The sequence below is a fragment of the Chiloscyllium plagiosum genome, unplaced genomic scaffold (assembly GCF_037043375.1).
Source record: "Chiloscyllium plagiosum isolate Xiang-an unplaced genomic scaffold, Cpla_swu_hap1 HiC_scaffold_14, whole genome shotgun sequence".
NCBI lineage: Eukaryota > Metazoa > Chordata > Chondrichthyes > Orectolobiformes > Hemiscylliidae > Chiloscyllium > Chiloscyllium plagiosum.
The window spans coordinates 19,334,269-19,358,244 of NW_028270152.1; the positions used below are offsets into that span (position 1 = coordinate 19,334,269).

The window sequence follows — 23,976 nt, forward strand, 5'->3', positions numbered from 1 at the left end:
TGATCTCACCTGGAGTTTCAAAACTGGCTTTTCCAGTTTTTTCACTTCTAGAGAAACATAGAAACTTACAACATTGTATGAAGAGCAATTCAGCCCATCAATGCTTGTGGCATTTCTATCCCAGCATCATGCCTTTCATAAGTTGTACTGGTTATTGCATTCAGATGACATCTCATTCTTTGCACTCAGGAGGTGGATGCATCCGTTTTCCAGTAGTCAGTTCGATTTTGCGGTTTCTGCAATTTACAAAGGGCACAATATATGTACAGGTTGATGTATACACCACCTGACTGAACTCCAAAGTAGAGAGTATAGGGTGAAACAAACAGAAAGATGTAGGGGTCAAAGCAGAGAGCAAAAGTTAATCAGTTACCAGGCTGATACTGGAGCAATTGAACTCAATTTGACCAAGACTTTTATTCCCTTTATATCAGTGTTACACCATTTCCAATTATTTAAAAAATTCTTTTTGGTCTGGCTCCATTTAGAGCTTGGTGGCGTGTAACAGCAAGTTAATAATACATCCGAATGCCTCTGTATTCTAACTAGGTCACATAATGGTACTGCGAGAAAACTAGGCATATACTGTATTCAAAGTTTGGGAGAAAATTTGTAGCTCGGGTGCTCGTTGTTGTGGTTCTGTTCGCCGAGCTGGGAATTTGTGTTGCAGATGTTTCGGCCCCTGTCTAGGTGACATCCTCAGTGCTTGGGAGCCTCCTGTGAAGCGCTTCTGTGATGTTTCCTCCGGCATTTATAGTGATTTGTATCTGCCGCTTCCGGTTGTACCCGAGCTACAAATCTTCTCCCAAACTTTGAACACCTACGGGCGAGAGAGGCTAAGACAAGCCAGGAAATGGGAATCCTGTGCCAACCGCCTAAGCGCCACATATGAACAACTCCGGTTCCTGCAAACAGCTGGAACCGACAACCGGAAGCGGCAGATACAAATCACTATAAATGCCGGAGGAAACATCACAGAAGCGCTTCACAGGAGGCTCCCAAGCACTGAGGATGTCACCTAGACGAAACGTCTGCAACACAAATTCCCAGCTCAGCAAAGAGAACCACAATATACTGTATTATTGTTGTATCCTTTATGGGTTTTGGATATGCTAAAGCCCTTGACCAGGCAATGAAGCCATTACTGAAGCCTTGTCATTACAGGAACACAGTGCGCAGCAGTCAGTCTGTGATAGTCAGGTCCCTCAAGAAACAATGTGATAATGAGTAGATGCACCTGTAACCCGGCACCGCAGACAGTGTGGCATTCCACTGGATTGTCAGTCCAGCTTTTGTGTTTGAGATTCTGGAGTAGGCAATCAATTGGTTTGGAAATGAGTATTGCTACCCTGACCTTCAACATCTGGGCTTTGGCTTGTGTGTCACTGTGGAAGTGAAATACGTTGTGAAATGCATATGGTCCGCACTGACCTAACTGGTAACCCTCTCACCTCAGAGTTAAAATGTACCCAGTTCAAATCCCACTCCAGAGGCTGAGACCAAGAATCACAGCTGACTCTCCAGTTTAGCACTGAGAGAGTGCTGCACAGTCATAGTCTGAATTCAGTCGATAAATTCAGACCTCACTTCTTGGGTGGGTTTGAAAGATACCAGATCCCATAGACATTCAATAGTGTAACCATCACTGAAACCCCATTATTAACATCCAAGGGGTTACCATTGACCGGACACTCAACTAGACTTGCCATATAAACACAGTGGCTACAAGAGCAGATCAGAGGTTGTGAATTCACCTCCTGACTCGCCAAAACCTGTTTAACATCTTCAAGGCACAAGTCAGGAGTGCTTTGGAATACTCCCCACTTGCCTGGATGGGTGCAGCTCCAACAGCACTCAAGAAGCTTGACACCATCCAGGACAAAGCAGCCCGCTTGATTGGCACCATGTCCACAAGCATCCATTCCCTCCACCACCAACACTCAGTAGCAGCAGTGTGTACTATCTAAGAAGATTGACTGCAGAAATTTACCAAAGATCCTCAGACAGCACCTTCCAAACCCACAACCACTTCCATCTAGAAGAGCAAGGGCAGCAGATACATGAGAACACCATCTACAAATTCCCCTCCAAGTCCTTCACTATTCTGCCTTGGAAATATATGGCCGTTCCTTCACCATTGGGTCAAAATCCCGCAACTCCCTCCCTATCAACAATCGGGGTTAACCTACAGCATGTAGATTGCAGTGATTCAAGAAGGCAACTCACCCCCATCTTCTAGAGGGAAACTAATGAAAGGCTGTACAAAATGCTGGACAGCCATCGATGCCTAGGTCCCAGAAGTGAATAAATAAAAGCTATTACTTCAAAGAACAGTGGGGAAGAGATTGCCAGTGTGGTGGTCAATACTTATCCAGCAATTTATATCATGAAGGAACATATAATCTGTGGGAGTTAGCTGAGTGTGAATTGGCTGCCATGTTTCCTATATTGGAATAGGGACTGTATTTCACTGGTACTGGATGGGTAAGGACATAGATTTAAAGTGATGTGCAAATGAAGCAAGGGTGATGTGAGAAAAAAGCTTTTTCACTCAATGAGTAGTTCAGGTAGAGCTCACACTGCCTGGAAATGAGGTGCAGGCAGCTTCAATTGAATTCAAGAGGACGTTGGATGGGTATTTGGATAAAAACTGTGTGCAGGGACATGGGGACTGGAACTGGCAAAGTCCAGACATGAAGGCCTAAATGGCCTCCTTCTGTACTTTAACAAATCTGTGATTTCCCCCATGGAGTGTTTTGAGAAATCTGATGCTTGCAAAGAGTGCTATATAAATGTAAGCCTTTCATTGAACCATCATTCACTGTGCATCTATTTTCGATTTGGTTTCAGACCCAGCGTTTGTCCACGCTCAGTTAATCCCAGACAGCGGTGAACGTAACGATGATAAGCTTTACTTCTTTTTCCGGGAGAAATCAAGCGACAGTGGAAGTTCAGCTATTCACTCGAGGATAGGACGGATCTGCCTGGTATGTCAGTTTTCACTCAGTGGCTATGGGGTTGGAGATTCTGCAACATTCTCCCCATTCGCTGGAATAGCAGCTCCCATATCAAATATTCCGACATAAAAAATCAAAACCTACTGACATATAAACTATAAAAGCGAACAATGATGAAAAGAAAATTTGAATCATTCTTCCCTTAAAAACACAAAATTCTATTTCTAAATCCATCTTATTTGTTCTTTTATAAATCTTCTGAGACAGCTAATAAAAATATCTGACTGTAACAGGAAAAAAAATAAAGTACTTAAATTTATTTAGACCCCCCTCCCCTTTCCCTCCAGGACATCCCAAAGCACTTCACAATCATCGAGTTACTTTTCAAAACACTGGCACATGTTTATTGATGGTATTGTGTGCAAATATAGCCCAGAGGTTATGCACCAGGTCCTACAATGTGTTATACAACCATGGAAAGTCACATGACACCAGCTTATAGTCCAACAGATTTATTTGAAATCTCAAACTTTCAGATGCTGCTCCTTCCTAAGGTGAAGAAGGAGCAGCGCTCCAAAAGCTTGTGATTTCAAATAAACCTGTTGGACTATGACCTGGTATCGTGTGACTTCTAACCTTATCCACCCCAGTCCCACACTGGCATCTCCACATCATTATCCAAGCACATAATCTGTATTGACAGGTACATATTAGCCAGTACACCAGGAAGGACTCCCCTGGCCTTGTTTGAAGAGAGGCATTGGGACCTGTTGGATCAATCCTGAAAAGGTCAATGAAGTTTTGGTTGAACGCAGGGCTTCCCAAACATGGAAACTCAAGCTGAAATGAGTAAACAATGGCTGCTGTGACATCCAGTTGAGGTCTTCAGATGCACCGCCCCTTTAACAAACCTCTGCTCTCAATGGTCCTCCCCTCCCTCCCACTCTCAAAAGGATCCTTCCACCCTGACTAATGCTGCCACAGATCCTACTGAGGAGTCACAGAACAGAACAGAAAGAATTGAGGAAACATTACTTTAATAATTCATCTGAAAATTACTGGCTTCCTGACTTTTACCCAGGCCATAATAACAGATAATGTTAGCTACCATGTTACTGAAATCATGACAGGATATGTTGATGTCCAGCGATTGATACTGTACCTACGTTTGTATTCACCTGATGGATTAAGATAAAGCCTTGGGCTATCAGTGTCCTTTTTTAATTGGCTCGCACATTGGCATTCAGGATCCAACAATTTGGCCTTTCTTTTGAAATACCGCGACATTCTTTCTGCCTTGTTATGCAGAGGTTTCCCACTGACGGGATAATGGACAAAATTAAAAATCACACAGCGCCAGGTTATAGTCCAACAGGTTTATTTGGAAGTACAAGCTTTCAGAGCACTGCTCCTTCATCAGGTAGCGAGTGGGGCAGGATCATAGGACACAGAATTTATAGTAAAATATCAAAGTGGGCAGCAGAGCAACTTGAAACACTTTCAAATTTTGTACAGACAGGAGTGTTGGAAGTCTCCACTTCAGAGGAACAACCACTGTAAATGCTGTACAAAAGATTAGGAAAACCAATGGTATTATTATTTTTTGCAAGGGGAATAGTGTTGGAAAGTCTGGTTTGCTGGGAAAGGGAGGGAAGATTTGCTGCAGCGTGTAGTGTGTTGGTGAGACCAATCTGGAGCATTGTGTACAGTTTTGGGAATGATAACTTGAAAAAAATGCAATAGCGTCAGAAGCAGTTCAGTGAAAGTGCACTTGACTGATTCCTGATGTGAAGAGGTTATCTAATGAGGAAAGGTTGGGCCTGTATCCACTGGAGTTGAAAGAATGAGAGGTAAATGCAATGAGACACAGAAGATCCTGAGAGAACTTGGCAGAATCAAGTTAAGACAGCAATGAGGTGGATTGTTTTTCTCTGCGAACCGTAAGTCTGTGGAATTCTCTTCCCCAGTGGAGGCTGGGTCATTGAATGTTTTTACAGTTGAGTTAGATTTAATCTTGATTGTCAAGGGAGTCAAAGAGTATGGTTGGAGGGGGGAGTAGATAAGAAAGTGGAATTAAGGTCACAGTCAGATCAGCCATGATCTTGTTGAATGGTGGTACAGGTTTGAGAGGTCTAATGGCCTACTTCTGCTTGTTCTTCTCATGGTTGTATAAAACAATGTCAATGCTGTTTAAATTTAGCGCAGGGTCAGCAGCTGTAGTTTTCTTTCTAATGGAGGTTGCTGAAGTGTTACAAGTTGTCACAACCCTAACTATTCAATATTGTGTGGCACAAGATGACCTCATTATTGGAGGGATAGATTATGTCAATAAGTGGAGCTGTGCGCGGTGTTTGACTAATAAATTGAAGCATGTTTGATATTGAAGGAATCCCTGATGTGCCAGCAAGAGGCCTGATGTATGATCAGGGTCATATGTTTAGGAGGGACAGGCATCTTTCAATTGGTGGGTTCTAAAATGAAATCTTCTCACTTCATGTCTGGGTCTGTTGCAGATTAATTAATAGAGATTGCGGTTCATAGCTCCTTGAAAGTGGAGTCGCAGGTAGATAGGATAGTGAAGAAGGCATTTGGTATGCTTTCCTTTATTGGTCAGAGTACTGAGTACAGGAGTTGGGAGGTCATGTTGCGGCTGTACAGGACATTGATTATGCCACTGTTGGAATATTGCGTGCAATTCTTGGCTTCCCTCCTATCGGTAAGATGTTGCAAAACTTGAAAGGGTTCAGGAAAGATTTACAAGGATGTTGCCAGGGTTGGAGGATCTGAGTTACAGGGAGAAGCTGAACAGGCTGGAGCTGTTTTCCCTGGAGTGTCGGAGGCTGAGGGGTGACCTGATAGAAGTTTACAAAATTATGAGGGGCATGGATAGGATAACTAGACAAAGTCTTTTCCCTGGGGTCGGGGAGTCCAGAACAAGAGGGCATAGGTTTAGGGTGAGGGAGGTAAGATATAAAAGAGACCTGAGGGGCGACTTTTTTACACAGAGGGTGATACGTGTATGGAATGAGCTGCCAGAGGAAGTGGTGGAGGCGGGTACAATTGCAAGATTTAAGAGGCATTTAGATGAGTATATGAATAGGAAGGGTTTGGAGGGATACGGGCCGGTTGTTGGCAGGTGGGACTAGATTGGGTTGGGATATCTGGTCAGCATGGACGGGTTGGACCAAAGGTTCTGTTTCTATGCTGTCCGTCTCTATGACTCTATGACTGCCAAAACTAAGCAACAATCTTATTCACATCGCAATACGCAACTACCAGGATGGTAGGTGGAGTTGTCCTTCTTTTGGTCAATTCCTATATGACTATTTCTTTTACAGAATGATGACGGTGGCCACTGTTGCCTTGTCAATAAATGGAGCACCTTCCTGAAAGCTCGCCTCATCTGCTCAGTGCCAGGTCCTGATGGAATTGAGACACACTTTGATGAGCTCCGTAAGTAATCCCAATTACCAGTCTTAGATTAGGGGATTTTGTAATGCATCTTCCTACGTTAAGGTCCCTATACAAATGTAAGCTGTTGTTGCTACTTTGATTCTATACTTCCATTTAATTCTGGCTTATTTTGTTGGGCCTGTTGGGAGTATTGGGGATCTGTCATGGTGCATTAAATTAGAATTTATAAACCAACCTCCCCACAGCTCCCTCACCTTAAAAACCTGATAGTTTTGGAGAAGGGGGCTATGATATTAATGTTTGCTCATTATAGAGTAACATGACAGAATGATGTACTGCACAATAAATACTCTGCTTCTTCATATTTTCTTTGTCATGGACATAAGCAAAAGCAGAGGAACCTGGGTGTGGATATGCATTAGGCATTGATCAGGTTGACAGCGAGATTAATAAATCATGCAGTATCCTCGGCTTTATTAATAGGGGAGCAGACTACAGGGCAAAGTTATGTTGAACTTGCATTAGACACACGTTTGGCCTCAGCTGGAGTATTGCAGTTCTGGGCACCATCCTTCAAGAAGGATGTGAAGCCATTGGAGACAGCGCAAAAGATTTATGAGAATGGATGCAGGGATGAGGAACGTCAGCTACAAAGATAGATTGGAGATATTGGACTTTGTTTCCTTGGAGAGATGTCTGCAAGAGATTTGATAGATGGATTGAAACTCTGGAGGGGCCTGGATCAAGTCAGTAGAGAGAAACTATTCCAACTCATGAAACGGATTGGGATGACACAGTGCAGATTTAAATTAATTGGCAAAAAATGGAAAGACATTTTCACGCAATGGGAGGTTAAGGTTGGGATTGCGCTGCCTGAGAGCAGGGTGGAGACAGACTCAGTTGAGGCATTCAAGGGGAGTCCAGATGTTATCTAGAAAGGGAGGAGTACAGGGGTCATGGGAGAAAAAGGCAGAAGAATTTTGCCACCGGGGTGGCACAGTAGCTCAGTGGTTAGCACTGCTGCCTCATCGCACCAGGAACCTGGGTTTTATTCCCACCTCGAGTGACTGTCTGTATGGACATTCCCCCTGTTTCTGCATGGATTTCTTCCGGGTGCTCCAGTTTCATCCCACAATCCAAAGATGTGCAGGTCAGGTGAATTGGCCATGCTCAATTGCCCATAGTGTCAGGTGCATTAGTCAGAGGTAAATGTAGAGGGATGGGTTACTCTTCAGAGGGTCGGTGTGGACTTGTTGGGCCCAGTGGCCTGTTTCCACACTGTAGGGAATCTAATCTTATCCCAAATTGCTCAGTCAGTGAACCAGCATAGATATGATGGATCGAACAGCCTCCTACTGCACGATAACAATTCTGTGATATTGGGTTGCAATATCTTGCAAGAGTTAGGAGAAGGAATTGGTTGAGGTGTCTCCTGTATGGCAAAATCATAAACACTTTCTCTATAAACAGACTTCCAATTGTTCTGCAGAAGGAACACAGTGCTTCCCACATTAGGCTTTTAATCACAAACCAACTATCAAAGGGAAGTGGGTTCGTATTCCAATGGTGAGAGAGGAAATCAGAATATCCAAGTATTCTGAATTTAGTGCTGCCCTGATGGACTTGGAAATTGACTTGGAATAACCTATTGCCCTGGGAGAATTCCTCTAAATTTCTCTGCTTACTGAACACAGCCTGGTCTGCTGCCCGAGGACTCAAAAACTTAGTCCAAAAACATCCCAGAGGCAGTGGAAATGTTAGCAGATCTGATTAAAACAAAAAAAGACGACTTGCCTTCCCCAGAACAGAGCAGCATTTGCAGAGGCTCCACTGGGAGAATGCTGTGTAATGTGAGGAGATCTAAAAAAAAGAGGAAGGAAGAGGATGTAAAATACCTCACAGAAAATCCTTGCTGAGATTATTCCATCTGTACAAAATCTGGAACTCATTACCCCAGCAAATCAGAGAGACAGAGCCACCTCCGGCAATTCTGTGGAATGTATGTGTACCATGGCGTGGTAAGCACTCTGATCAAAGTTTGTGAGAAGATTTGTAGCTCGGGTGCTCGTTGCTGTGATTCTGTTCACCGAGCTGGGAATTTGTGTTGCAGACGTTTCGTCCCCTGTCTAGGTGACATCCTCAGTGCTTGGGAGCCTCCTGTGAAGCGCTTCTGTGAGGTTTCCTCCAGCATTTATAGTTGTCAGTTGTCACTTCCAGCTGTCCGTTGCAGTAGTCGGTATATTGGGTCCATGTCGATGTGCTTATTGATTGAATCTGTGGATGAGAGCCATGCCTCTAGGAATTCCCTGGCTGTTCTCTGTTTGGCTTGTTTGTTGTCCCAGTCGAATTCATGTTGCTTGTCATCTGCGTGTGTGGCTACTAAGGATAGCTGGTCGTGTCGTTTCGTGGCTAGTTGGTGTTCATGGATGCGGATCATTAGCTGTCTTACTGTTTGTCCTATGTAGTGTTTTGTGCCTATACAATGTATTTGCCAAAAACGGATACCCGCGCAATTTCATCACCAGATGCCTAAGGGAAAGACAATGGAATGAGGACATGCCACAACCCAAAGGACTAGCCACACTACCATACATCAAGAGCATTTCCGAACTGACAGCCAGACTACTGCGACTACTAGGACTCATAACAGCACACAAACCAACAGCCCACTCTCAGACAACAACTCATCAGAACGAAGGACCCGATACCCAGCATGAGCAAAACCAATGTAGTGTACAAAATGCCATGCAAGGACTACACAAAACACTACATAGAACAAACAGGAAGACAGCTAACGATCCGCATCCATGAACACCAACTAGCCACGAAACGACACGACCAGCTATCCTTAGTAGCCACACACGCAGATGACAAGCAACATGAGTTCAACTGGGACAACACTACTATTATAGGACAAGCCAAACAGAGAACAGCCAGGGAATTCCTAGAGGCATGGCACTCATCCACAGATTCTATCAACAAACACATCGACCTGGACCCAATATACCGGCCATTGCAGCGGACAGCTGGAACTGATAACCGGAAGCAGCAGAGACAAATCACTATAAATGCCGGAGGAAACATCACAGAAGCGCTTCACAGGAGGCTCCCAAGCACTGAGGATGTCAACTAGACAGGGGACGAAACATCTGCGACACAAATTCCCAGCTCGGCAAACAGAACCACAACAAGCACTCTGATTATGTGCCAACTCACGGTAAAATTCAAACCACAGTACAATTCTCCGTACTGTAGTAGGTATATTCCATGACTTGCCATGTACAGTTGCTGATCATGTACCATGACTTGTTATGTACCATGTCTCTAGGTGAACACATAGTTGTTTAACAGCACAAAACTTGATCCCGACGTCCCCAACAGTACCCTTCTACCGACACTCTCATTCGTTTGGCCGAACTGGTCCTCAACCCTTAACAATTTCTCCTTTGAATCCTCCCACTTCCTCCAGACAAAAGGGGTAGCCATGGGCACCTGTATGGGCCCCAGCTATGCCTGTTTCTTTGTTGGCTACGTAGAACAGTCCATCTTCCGTAATTACACCGGCACCACTCTTCCTCCGCTACATTGATGACTGCATTGGCACCACCCTGTGCTCCCGCAAGGAGGTTGAGCAATTCTTCAACTTCACCAACACATTCCCCCCTGACCTTAAATTTACCTGCACCATCTCTGACATCTCCCTCCTCTTCCTGGACCTCTCCATCTCCATTAATGATGACCGACTTGACACCGACATTTTTTACAAACCCACCGACTCCCACAGCTACCTGGATTACACCTCTTCCCACCCTACCTCCTGCAAAAATGCCATCCCGTATTCTCAATTCCTCCGCCTCCACCGTATCTGCTCCCAGGAGGACCAGTTCCACCACAGAACACACCAGATGGCCTCCTTCTTTAGAGACCGCAATTTCCCTTCCCACGTGGTTAAAGATGCCCTGGAGGTCCTGGGCCTCCCTCACCACTGCTCCCTCACCACCTGATGCCTGGAGGAAGAACGCCTGAACTTCCGTCTCGGAACACTTCAACCCCAGGGCATCAAAGTGGACTTCAACATCTCGTCCACATCCCACACCTCCGCTCTCAGACCCCACCCCTCCAACCGTACCAAGGATAAAATGTCCCTGGTGCTCACCTTCCACCCTACCAACCTTCGCATAAACCAAATCATCCGCCGACATTTCTGCCACCTCCAAACGGACCCCACCACCAGGGATATATTTCCCTCCCCACCCCACCCCTTCCGCAAAGACCATTCCCTCCGGACTACCTGGTCAGGTCCATACCCCCCTACAACCCACCCTCCCATCCTGGCACCTTCCCCTGCCACCGCAGGAATTGTAAAACCTGCGCCCACACCTCCTCCCTCACCTTCATCCAAAACCATAAAGAAGCCTTCCACATCCATCAAAGTTTTACCTGCACATCCACCAATATCATTTATTGTATCCATTGCTCCCGATGCAGCATCCTCTAAATTGGGGAGACTGGACGCCTCCTAGCAGAGCGCTTTAGGGAACATCTCTGGGACACCCGCACCAATCAACCACACTGTCCTGTGGCCCAACATTTCAACTCCCCCTCCTACTCTGCCGAGGACATGGAGGTCCTGGGCCTCCCTCACCACTGCTCCCTCACCACCTGATGCCTGGAGGAAGAACGCCTGAACTTCCGTCTCGGAACACTTCAACCCCAGGGCATCAAAGTGGACTTCAACAGTTTCCTCATTTCCCCTTCCCCCAACTCACCCTAGTTCCAAACTTCCAGCTCAGTACTGTCCCCATGACTTGTCCTACCTGCCTATCTTCTTTTCCACCTATCCACTCCACCCTCCTCCCTGACCTATCACCTTCATCCCCTCCCCCACTCACCTATTGTACTCTATGCTACTTTCTCCCCACCTCCACCCTCCTCTCATTTATCTCTCCACCCTTCAGGCACTCTGCCTCTATTCCTGATGAAAAGCTTTAGCCTGAAACGTCGATTTTACTGCTCCTCGGATGCTGCCTGAACTGCTGTGCTTTTCAAGCACCACTAATCCAGAATCTGGTTTCCAGCATCTGCAGTCCTTGTTTTTACCTAGCACAGAACCTGAGTCAAAGGATCTTATCTTGCACACATCAGGATAATTCGCAAGAATCCCAATTCCGGGGGTAAACTATTGGTAGTCTTGAGAATTGTCCTGCTGTGTACAAGACAATAAACTTTCACAAGATGTGCTTTTTTTCAAAAACATTATGTCTGTAAACCACCACAGGATTGGCTATCAAGTCACTTTTAATGAAATCAGTTCTTTGTGCTATCAAATTTGATCAGATTATGTTGAAAGATACCTACAGAAGATGCAGCAGCATCTTAATGAATTGTATTCTTTTTTTATGAAATCCTGCGCCAATAAAATACTGAGGTCACGTATAGTTTGAAAGGTGGGGAAGAAATGTGCAACAATAAAGGCCTTGAGATTTATCTCAGCTCAGGGACTTTACAGGTTAGGAGTCTATTAACATATACTCGGCATAAGTTTATGCAGTGTGTTCATCCAGAGCATGTTTCACGTTCATGTGGTTCTATTCCCAATCTGGTTTTAATCATTCACAGTGGAAGCCAATGGGACAGCTAAACTGTAACAGCGAGAGCCAAATGTTTGACTGGATTGTTTAATCTGCCCAGGTGATAGATTTAGCTTACAGTAAATGAGACTTGTCAGGAACTGGGGCTGTTGAGCCCTGTGATGCAGTTGTGAGGTTCTGTCTGAGTTTAAAGGCACAACATTGTGTGGGAACTATCAGCAAAGGTAGCTTTGTCACTCCATTTTCACTGAGACCATGGTTTGGAGGGTATTGTAACAGGTTTTGAATGTGCTTTCTTCCTACAGTGACTCCTGTGGAGTAGCTAGCTGTGTCTTCAGAGTGGAAGGTGAGCTTGCCAGCTCCCTACATCTGACTCAGTGGTAGGACTTGCACCCATGATTCAGGCAGTTGCAGATTTAAGTACACATCAGAGAGTTTTGAGCCAAAGCACCGGTTCAATATTGATGGAGTGCTACACTGTCAGAGGTGCTGTCCTGCAGGTGAGATCTTGAACCAAGACTTCTCGGGCAGATGTAAAGGTTTTCATGATGTTGTTTGAAAAAGAGCAGATGAATTCTTGGTATCGCTCCCAATATTTCTCTAACATCATTGTCATGGGAAGATAAGAGCAGGAGTAGGCATTTCAACCCATTGAGCCTGGTCTGCCTTTCAATCAGATCATGGCTGATCATCTTTCCCACACAGTCTCCATATCTCTTGATGTCACCAATATCAGAAATCTATCAAATTCGACCTTGCTCAATGACTAAACTTCCAAAGCTCTCTGGAGGAGTAATTCCCATGTTTCATTATCCTCTGAGTGGAGAAACATCCCCTCACTTCACTCTTAAGTAGCCTGTACAGAGGTTATGTCCCCCTTGTTTCAGACCCATCAGCTAAGGAATACCATCCTGTAGAATTTTTGTAAGTTAAAATGAGACCACTTTATATTATTCTTACACTCTCCACATTGGACAATCCCAATACCCAAAGCAAACTTGCATTCCATAGGGCAAGTATATCATTCCTTACATAAGGAATGCAAACTGTACAAACGGTTCTTCAGGTTCAGGCGCACTAAGGTTATTATACATTTGCAGCAAGATATCTTTACATATGTAGTCAAATCTCTCCCTCATTCTTCTTCTTCTTCTGGTTTTCCCATGATACATCTGATCACTGCAACACTGGTCATAGAGTCATAGAGTCATAGAGATGTACAGCATGGGAACAGATCCTTTGGTCCAACCCGTCCATGCCGACCAGATATCCCAACCCGATCTAGTCCTCATCATCTTCATTTTGTTTTTGGATATTGAGGTGGGTGGTTTCTGAGTATAAAAGCAGGGAGGTCTCACTAAAATTATACAAGGCACAAGTTAGACCACATTTGGAATGTTGTAACCAGTTTAGGACCCCTTTGGACCAGAGAGCATAATTTCAGAAGCGGAGGTTGCCCATTTAAAACAGGGATAAGGAGGAATTTCTTCCCTCAGAAGTTGGTGAATCTGTGGAATTCTTTCCCACAGAAGGCTGTTCAAGGCTGGAACATTAAGTATATCCAAGGCCGAGATTGGCAGAATTTTAACCAATATGGGAATCGAGGATTTTAGGGAAAAAGCAGAACAGTGGAATTGGAGTTGAGGGTTTTCAAATCAATTAAAGGTGGATCAGCTCTGATGGATGAAAAGGTCTATTTCTGTTCTATGTCCTACATGTCTTTAACAACTGGTTGCTGCAAAACGTCCTTGTTTAACCTCGATGGGGACTCTTATCAATGCATTATTGTTTGTCCCAAATATCATCCTAGGGTGTTTTCTGGTCATCATTACATTGCACACTTAACATTACAAAATGATGCTACAAAGCTTCCGACTTGGGTGGGGAAGGACTTGGGCTGACTTAAGGTATAAAACAGTTCACGGTTTGTAAATGGCTGGGAAATGGATCGGCAGAAACTTCCCTACCTCCTTTTCAAATTGGGACCTTGGGGGAAGCAGAGATGAAGTCAGACCCACTTGCTGGCTGTCAGGGAGGGGATTGAGTCACACGGTGTTAACCGTTGTGTCGTTCCAGGCCATATGCAGCTTGACAGAATTAATGACATTAAAAAGTCAGTGGGAGGGAATTTGCAGTCATTCCGAGAGTCATCTCAACCTCCCGGCAAGAGTCAAAATGTCCCTTTAAACCTTCCCCCCCCTGCAGAATGCTGAAGGCTTTTGAATAAATCTGACTGCAGAACCTCTTGGCAATTTATCAGCGACTAAAACACTGCACTATCATTCGATGAAACTGAAGTGGGAGCAGAGGATCAGAATCCCCCCTCCCCACAAGAGCGAAAGAGTATGTGACCTTATCCTGAGGAGCATTTAGTGACCGGATACTGTCGTTAGTATGCTGTGTGCCTGCTTAAAAAAAAATCATTACTTTGTCTGGGCTGGGTGCCAGACTCAGCAAGGAGTTTGAAGAGTGATACGTATGCTGTGCTCGCAATGCCATGGCTTCAGGAGATCTCAGTCAGCCCAATATAGTTTGCATTCACCAACGTGCGCCCTCCCTGAGGGATCTCATTAGCCTTCAGTACTGACAGGAAGCACTTGATTTTGTTTTGTTTTCGAAGCGTGGCTGGGTCAAACAGGATCTGTGTTTGCCCATTGGCCTCACCCCTTCCCCCTTTGCCACTCAGACAGGTTACTATCCTCTGGCTCCCACTTCTTATCCCTTCCCACCCCCCCCCCAGCTCCCTGCTCAATGCCGTTGCGATGCCCAGCTTGGATCAATGAGAGGGACGGCTAGTAATTAGAAAGCCCCGTGGCAATCAATGCTGAACAGGAGCATGCTCTGTTCGTGGGCATGAGGTCGAATAAAGGCTTCATTATATTGACAAAACAAAATGCTAATCCTACCTGGCTGCAAAGAATTACCCTGTGGCATATTTAATTGTAAAGGAGGGGAGGGAGGGAATAAAAGAAGATTGGAAAGTAATAGCAGGAATTGTGTTCCCTGATGCACTCGAATACTTCAGTTAAACATTGGCAATGCAGTCAGCACTCCAGGTGGTGGTTCTGTTTGCTTCGCTGCTGTCATCATTCATAAAATGAATGATAACATTTAGTTTTGGAGGGGAATGAGTAGCACAGTGCCACGGAGAATGTAGGGTGCAACTACATGCCTCTGATGTTCCACACACAGTGGCCACTGGCTCTCAACTGTGCTGATCCCCCATGGAGATCTCATTGTAGCAGTTAAGCTGGAAGGGTAATGCATTCACATAGTCCAACTTCAGCAAGTTCATCTGGAGTTGCTTTCAACATGCCTTCTTCATACAGTGCTGAAGATCTACAGCGGAGTTTTTGATTTGATTTGATTTGATTTATTATTGTCATGTGTACACATGTACAGTGAAAAGTTGTGTTTTGTGTAGTACTGGATGGGTATATGAATAGAAAGGGTTTGGAGGGATATGGGTCGGTTGCTCTCAGGTGAGACTAGATTGGGTTGGGATATCTGGTCAGCATGGACGGGTTGGACCGAAGGGTCTGTTTCCATGCTGTACATCTCTATGACTCTATGACTCTACCCAAGATGGTAGGGTGATAGAACCGAGTGATGAATACAAAGTTACAGCTGCAGAGAAGGTGCACAAAATGAAAGGTCAACATTAGATTTGAAATTTGGGATTTCCATTCAGAAGTCTAGTAACAGCAGAGAAGCAGCTGTTCTTGAACCTGTTGGTATGTGTGTTTAGATTTTTGTATGTTATGCCAGACACGAGAGTTTGGAAGAGATTATAACCAGAGGGGTCTTTGGTAATGTTGACTGCCTTTCTGTGGCATTGTGAAGTGTAGAGGAGTCAATAGATGAAAGTTGGGCTTGCATGATGGTCTTGGATGTGTTAACAACCCTCTGGAATTTCTTACGGTCCTGGGCAGAGCAGTTGCCACACCAAGCCAAGATGTGTCCATGTTTTCTATGGCGCATCTATAAATGTTAGAGAGAGTCCTGATGAATATGCTGAATTTCCCTAGCCTCCTGAGGAAGAAGTGGCACCATTGTGCCTTCTTGACATTTGCATCAACGTGGGTGGTCCAGGACAGATTGTTGGTGAACGTCACTCGTAGGAACTGCCCCCACCTGGTGTCTCCATCTCAATTCTGGGAAGCCCTGATTTGTGGATTGCAATGCTCAAACTAAAGAGATCAGATTCTCCTGTGTAAGAAGTTCTTTCTTTCCATCATACTGGAGAAATCTTCCCGAACACATTTATAAACATTAGAAGTATAATACAGTAAGTGAGGCTATAGGAACATATTGGGCAGCACCTTCTGGTTATCAGTGTCAACAGAACGAACTGTCATGAAAGCATTCATTCAGTCCCTCCACAAAGGAAGTAACAATGCATCTGTATTACCAGGTCGGTAATGGTTTCAAGATTGGTGACACCATGATGACAGTCGGCACACTTCAGGTTGCGGTTGAAAGTCGCAATTGACCCATATTATACCTGACTGTACAAAACTCAATGTTCGCCTTGAGCTTACAAAATGAAAAGCTTATTTAGGCAATTCCTCTCCACAAATACTGTGAAGGATTTGCTATTCAATTGCATCTGTCCCATTCTTTAGTGCAATAATTTCTGGAATACAGAAGTAATAGTCATATGGACCTGAGTGATGAAGGTTTTCATGAATTCCTGCTCTTCCACATGCATGGTACTGATGCTTGTCTGCTTGCTCTAATACAGTTTTCAGTCCTTGTCTATCTAGAACCCAGTCGGGTTGCTTAAACAAAAACCAGGGTGTGGAATATTTGGAGTTCAAATTTCATGCAAAAATGAATTATTTATCTGGAATGCCTTTGTGCATTGAGAAAGCTGGACAAAAGATGATGTGAAGCTACATCTAATGAGATTTTAAATGTTGAGTGCAGTTTTGTCAGAAACCCTTCAGTAGTTGTGTGGTGCCAATGTCTTAAAAGCAGTATTCTCACATTCTGCCAAAGAAGACTGCTTTGGAATTCTGCTCTGTAGTATTAGTATTGAATGCACAGCTGTGAAATCCCATTTCTTATTATTTTAACGATCACTTTATTCCATTTAATTTAGTTATAAGTGATAATAGTGTCAGTTCCAATGATTAACAGTCAAGAGAGTCCTGTGCAATTTTGGAACCCCACCCCAAAGTTGAAAAGTGTTTAAGTTGCATTCATTGTGTTCACACTGAAACGGTGAACAGGCACTGCAGACTGAAGCAATAAAACAGCTCCACAGCCCAATAGCATTCTTCCCTAAGGCACACTCACAAGAATCACTGAATAAATGGAATGATCTGAAGTCCGTGAGTGTCCTGCAGATAGTCACTATCGCTGTTCCTGGATCATTTTGACAGATTGCTTGTCTTAGCAGGACGTTACTTTGAAAGAAATGACAGGGTGAGGGAGGGGGATGGTGGTGGGGATCCTGGACAATATATGGCCTTCAACAACATCAAGGAATTGTATTTGATCATTGTTGTATTGCTGTTTGTGGGATGGCCATAGAGATGTACAGCACAGAAACAGACCCTTCAGTCCAAATAGTACTTACTGACCAGATATCCTAAATTAATCGAGTACTATTTGCCAGCATTTGATCCATATCCCTCTAAACCCTCCCTATTCATATACCCATCCAGATCCCTTTTAAATGTTGTAATTGTATCAGCCTCCACCACTTCCTCTGGCAACTCGTTCCATACACACACCACCTTCTGTGTGAAAACGTTGCCCCTTAGGTCCCTTTTAAATCTTTCCCTCTCACTTTAAATTTATGCCCTCGGGTTTTGGACTCTCCTACTCTGGGAAAAGACCTTTGGCTATTCATCCCTTTCATGCCCCTCATGATTTTATAAGCCCCTCTATAAGGTTCCCCCTCAGCTTCTAACGCTCCAGGGTAAATAGCTGCAGCCGATTCAGCCTCTCCCTATAGCTCAAACTTTCCAACCCTGGCAACATCCTTGTAAATCTTTTCCAGACAGCTTTAACAACATCTTTCCTATAGCAGGGAGACCAGAATTGCACACAGTGTTCCAAAAGTGGCCTAACCAATGTACAGCCACAACATGACCTCCCTACTGCTATGCTCAAAGGACTGACCAATGAAGTTAAGCGTACAAAATCTTTGCATGCTAACTGATTGCCATATTCCCTGCCTTGCAACAGCACCTTGAAAGTACTTCATTGGTTGCAAAGCCTTCTGGGAACAATCCGGAGACTGCGAAGGGCGCTATAACAATGCAAGTTATGTCTTTTATTGAACTTTACTTCCTATTTGTACTAGTGAGTAGATGGAGTGCAAACCATCCCCTTTGGGGCCAGTAATGTCGTAGTTGATAGCTACCATCCCCTCCTAGCTGTAACTGTAGGATGGATGCCAGAACCTTCTTGTTACTGAGGTAACTTGCCTGGACTGGCACTCCCTGAAAACCTATTACAACGCATTTCAACAGGCCTACATCGTGACATGAAAAAATAAACTTCTGCTGAAAAACATTCTTTCAAGCCCCCAAAAGCTGTCATTTTCTCTTCTGTCTAGTTTAATAGTTTGACACTTAGAATAAGAACAGTTCAAACTCACAATGGGAAGCAGTGACAGAAGATATTCAGATAAAGAACAAACCCCTATGTCATTTTGCTTTAGACATGATTGAATAAAACGAGTCCATAAATGTGTGCAGTTGGGGAATTTAGCTTCTCACTTTACATGTTGCGTCTCTACATGTTACTTGGTCATGCCAAAGGTGAGTACTGATTTATGACTGGAAAATAAGCACGTACTGATTACATTGTTGGGACCTGGTAACCGCTCGACTGCTTGGCCAAGAAATGTTCGTTTGGATCAGGATTTGTACAAACTGCAGATAAAAATGAAGCAATTTGCAGATCTGTGTCTCACAGCTCATTTAATTGCTCATTCGCTGCAAAGACTAAACAGAAAACATTAGAATCACTCCACAAAACCTGTATTTTTGTACCAAAGTGATTCAACTTCTAAACTATGTGAAAACTAACGGTTAGTGGATTGACTGCAATTACCACACACCATTGTGAAGTCTGATAATTGGGGAATGTTTCATTGTTGACAGAGTTTTATGTTTAAACATTGAGCTTGAATCAAGCAGTGGAAGTGATTGAGAGATCGTAGGGGCTCATTAGCAATTTATGAAGTGGCAGTGATTTAGGAAAGATTTCGGTCTGTTAGAAATATTAACAGGAAGATGAAAGGAAGACTTCCACTCAGGTCATCCCAGAGCATTGTTACAGCCAGTGAAGTGCTTCTGAATTGCAGTCAGGGCCACATTGGCAGCACATTTGCACACAGCAAAGTCCCACAACCAGCTGTGTATTTCTAACTGGATGTTCAATGTTCCTGATATTGGTTGTGAAATAAATATTGGGCATGAAATAATTCCATTGGGGGCAGCACGGTGGCTCAGTGGTTAGCACTGCCGCCTCGCAGCGCCAAGGACCTGGGTTCGATTCTAGCCTCGGGCGTCTGTCTGTGTGGAGTTTGCACATTCTCCCCGGATCTGTCTGGGTTTCCTTTGGGTGCTCCGGTTTCCTCCCACAATCTAAAGGCATGCAGGTTAGGTGAACTGGCCATGCTAAATTGCCCATAGTGTTCATGGATGTGTAGGCTAGGGGCATTAGTCAGGGGTGGGTAATAGGGTAGGGAAATGGCTCTGGGTGGGATACTCTTTGGACGGTTGGTGTGGACCTGTTAGGTTGAAGGACCTGTTTCCAAACTGTAGGGATTCTATGGTACCCCATCTCCACATCTCTCTGTATTTGCACATGTAATGGACCCTGACCAGCTAGTTCTAGAGCCAGGCTCTCGCGAGAGGAGAATCCCGGAGACTCCTGTTTATATATATAATCTTTTTTTTCTGAACTGAGGATATTCGAGTCTTCTGGTTATATTTTTTTCCTGTTGTTTTTTAGTTTCCCCTACACTACTACCAAAAACCTGAAACAGTAGTCCTTATATTCCCCAGTACCCATATTTGTGTGTGTGTATGTGTGTTTGTGGGGTGGGGGTTGGGTGTGTGTGTGTGTGTATGTGGTGGGGGTGTATGTGTGTGTGGGTGGGTGTGAGTGTGTGTGTATGTGTGTGTGTGAGAGTGTGTGTATGTGTGTGGGTGTGCATATGTGTGTGGGTGTGTGTGTGTATGGGGGTGTGTGTATGTGTATGGTTGTGTGTGTATGTGTGTGAGTGTGTGTGTGTGAGTGTGTCTGTATGTGTATGGGTGTGTGTGTATGTGTGTGGGTGTGCATATGTGTGTGGGTGTGTCTGTATGTGTATGGGTGTGTGTGTATGTGTATGGTTGTGTGTGTATGTGTGTGGGTGTGTGTATGTGTATGGGTGTGTGTGTATGTGTATGGGTGTGTGTGTATATGTGTGTGGGTGTGCATGTGTATGGGTGTGTGTGTATATGTGTGTGGGTCTGTGTATGGGTGTGTGTGTGTATGTGTGTGGGTGTGTGTGTGAGTGTGTGTGTATGTGTGTGGGTGTCTGTGTGTGTGGGTGTGTGGGTGTGAGTGTGTGTATATGCATGTGGGTGTGTGTGTGTGAGTGTGTATGTATGTGTGTGGGTGTGAGTGTGTATGTATGTGTGTGTGGGAGGGGGTGTGTGCGCGTGTGTGTGTCGATGCAAGGTATGGTGAAAACACCAAGCGAAAATAATGTTGTTAACATTGGGACTCCTGTTTACATCTGTCAGCCAGAGCTCTCAGATTGGCTGAGAAGCCCCAATCAGGGAATACATACTCAATGAGATCCAACTGACCCCAGTTGCAATCACTACCGGCCAGAATACTGGGAAGACGTCCCTCACTTCTCTTTGGATTAGTCACATGGAATTTTTTACATTCACCTGAAGGGTGGGGTGGGAGGGTTGGGGGCTGATGCTGGACACTAATTTGATCCAAACGATGGCACCTCTAACAGCGCAGAACTCCCTCGGTACTGCACTGGAGTGCCAACATTGGATTTGCACTCATGTCTTCAGGCTACGAATTGACCTCTTGACCTTCTCACTCTGAGGCAATGGTGTCCTCACTGGGTCACAGCCAGACAGTCAGAATTCCATATGTGGGCTATTGATCTGGAGGATTGTTCTTCTATTGGGGGAACACTGTCAACTCCCTGGTAGTATACATTCTGGACACATTCTGAACCCTGAGAGATATTCCAAAAATGAGGAATACCTAACTGCGGGGGAGACAATATTAAAAGCAACATCTATTAGAAAAGATTTATGTTGTTTATCAGACAGACCCTGCAATGGGGAAATGTGCTTTTCATTTGAAGGAAGTATTGAGTCCAAAAGTATCGAAGTTTAATAGTAAACTTCCAGTCATAATGAGAAGGGTTATCTGGAAGGGAGGGTAAAGATCATGGGAAATAAGCTGATCTATATCCACGATAGGCACCTGTAAAAATATCCCTGAAACCCAGTGTTAAAAACAAAGTCTTGCTTTTGAGTATAAATCAGTCCTGCAGTGATAGGCTGGACCACACTGCAAATGACAAAAATCATTGTTAGAAAGGAATTTTGTTTTTGTCAGTTCTGATGGTTTCAAGCCCAAATGAGAAGTAAAGCCCCATAAAAGGATGGTTTGCCTGGGGAATGACGTCAAAGTAGAGATTTGTTTTGTGATTTTCAGGCAACCTACTGCAGTCAGTTTTCTGGCTGGAGTGTCCAATTCTGCAGCGGCCCGACATTGATTCCTGAAATGGCAACCAGTTTAGAATACTTGTATTGCACTGGTCCTGCAGAACTATTACTCACCAAGAGGTGTTGAATGGGGTGGGGATGGATGGGGTTGGAGGCGCCAATCTATGCAGAAGAGCGATGCAAAGAAAATTAATCAATGTTATAGAGTCATAGAGTCACACAGCACTGAAACAGACCCTTCAGTCCAACCAGCCCATACCAACCGTAATCCCAAACTAAATTAGTCCCACCTGCCTGCACTTGACCCATATCCCACCAAACATTTCCTATTCATGTACTTATCTAAATGTCTTTTAAACATCCACCACTTCCTCTGGAGGTTCATTCCACACACGAACCATTCTCCGTGTAAAAACATTGCCCCTCATATCTTTTTTAAATCCTTCTTCTCTCAAATAAGCCCCTTAGTCTTGAAATCTCCATCCTAGGGAAAAGACACCTGCCATTCACCTTATCTATACCCCTCATTATTTTACAAACCACAGTAAGATCACCTCTCAACAGTGTAAAACGTCCCAGCTTATCCAGCCGCTCCCTATAACTCAAACCCTCCATTCCTGTCAACAGCTCTTCTGAGCACATTCCAGGTTAAAGATAACCTTCCTATAAAAGTAATGTTATAATATAATGTTGTAAGGATATGGCTGCCTCAAATAAAAGTTACTTCTTTTACATCCTCAGGATTTTCTTATGTGGAGAGGTTGAGTAGGTTGGGCTTGTGCTAGCTGGGGTTTGGCAGAATGAGAGAAGACCTTATTGAAACATATAATATTCTTAGGCAACTTGACAGCATAGGTGAGTGGCATGGTGGCTCGGTGGTTAGCCCTGCTGCCTCACAGAGCCAGGGACCTGGATTTGATTCCAGCCCTAGGCGATTGTCTGTGTGGAGTTTGCACATTCTCCCAATGTCTGCGTGGGTTTCCTCTGGGTGCTCTGGTTTCCTCCAACGATATTCAGGTGAGGGGAATTAGCCATGCTAATTTGCCCATAGTATTCAGGGATGCGCAGGCTAGGTGTATTAGTCAGGGATAAATAGAGTAGGGGAATGGGTCTGGGAGGATTACTCTTTGGAGGGTCAGTGTGGACTTGTTGGGCCAAATGACCTGTTTCTACACTGTAGGAAATCTGTGATGTTGTTTCTCCTTATGGAAGAGTCGAGGACAAGAGAGCATAATCCCAGAGCAAAGAGTCACCCATTTAAAACCAGTATAAGAGAGAATATTTTCTGTCAGAGAATGGTGAATCTGAATTTTTTTTTACTGCAGAGGGCCATTGAGACTGAGTCATTGAATATATTTAATTCTGAGATAGATTTTTAATCATTAAGTGAAACAAGGGTTTTGTGGGTGAGATAGGAAAGTGGATTGAGGGTTTATCAGATCAGGTAGAGCAGGTAGGATGGGCTGAATCTTATAATATTATGATGTCACCAAGTGCTTTACAACCAATGAAATGTAGTCATTACTCTGGAAAAAGAAAATGGCAGCTAATTTGTGCAGAGCAAGGTCCTATAAACAGGACCGTAATAGCAGCCGTATGATTGGATTTAGCCACTTCTGAAAGATTCTGCCACAGACAGTGCAGCATTCTGTCAGTCCTGCACTGCCGTGTCAGCCTCTTTCTATACCAAAGCCTCTTTGGAATGGGATTTGAAGTCACAGGTGGTTTTCTGACTTGGAGGCAAATGTACTCCCACCTATGCAAAGTCTCCTCAAGAGAAAGGGCATTGTTTTGGGTGAACTCCTTGTATCGGTTTTTAAATCATGAGCTTCACTGACCAAATAAGTTGCAACTTTTTCTGTGTGCTGAAAGACATTTTGTCTGGTTGACGGGTCTGGAGTGTTGCGTGGCTTTCAATGTATTTTTCCCCATTTGATCCTGGGTTTTAGAATCCAATGTAACTGGATCTGATCTGACACAGATTGGATCTGATCTGACACAGATTGGATCTGATCTGACACAGGTTGGATCTATTTGATGCAGATTGGATCTATGTTCATGTTGCTTCTACACTGCCCAATTTGTCGCAAGCTCCGAACATCATCAGCATGAGACTTTCCACTTGCCAGCAATCCTCCAAGGGAACCTCATGCCAGCTGATGCAGAACAATTTTGTGTATGTGGAGTGATGCCCATTAGGAGCTGATTTGAGTTTGCCCAAATCAACTTTCCTTAGAGCTGTAGTAGCCAGAAGACAGACAGGATTTCAGGACATTGGAGTAAGCTAGACTAAGCCCAGAC

General features: G+C 44.3%; 1 protein-coding gene across 5 annotated transcripts in view; it reads left to right on the forward strand.

Annotated features, from left to right (window-relative positions):
- Window positions 1-23,976, forward strand: part of sema3fb (sema domain, immunoglobulin domain (Ig), short basic domain, secreted, (semaphorin) 3Fb) — a 252,587-nt gene that overhangs the window by 198,037 nt on the left and 30,574 nt on the right. For all 5 annotated transcript variants that reach the window (XM_043707715.2, XM_087994111.1, XM_043707716.2 and 2 more), the window contains 2 exons: window positions 2,851-2,987; window positions 6,296-6,410. In XM_043707715.2, coding sequence (XP_043563650.2) covers window positions 2,851-2,987; window positions 6,296-6,410 — 252 coding nt within the window. The remainder of the gene's footprint in view (window positions 1-2,850; window positions 2,988-6,295; window positions 6,411-23,976) is intronic.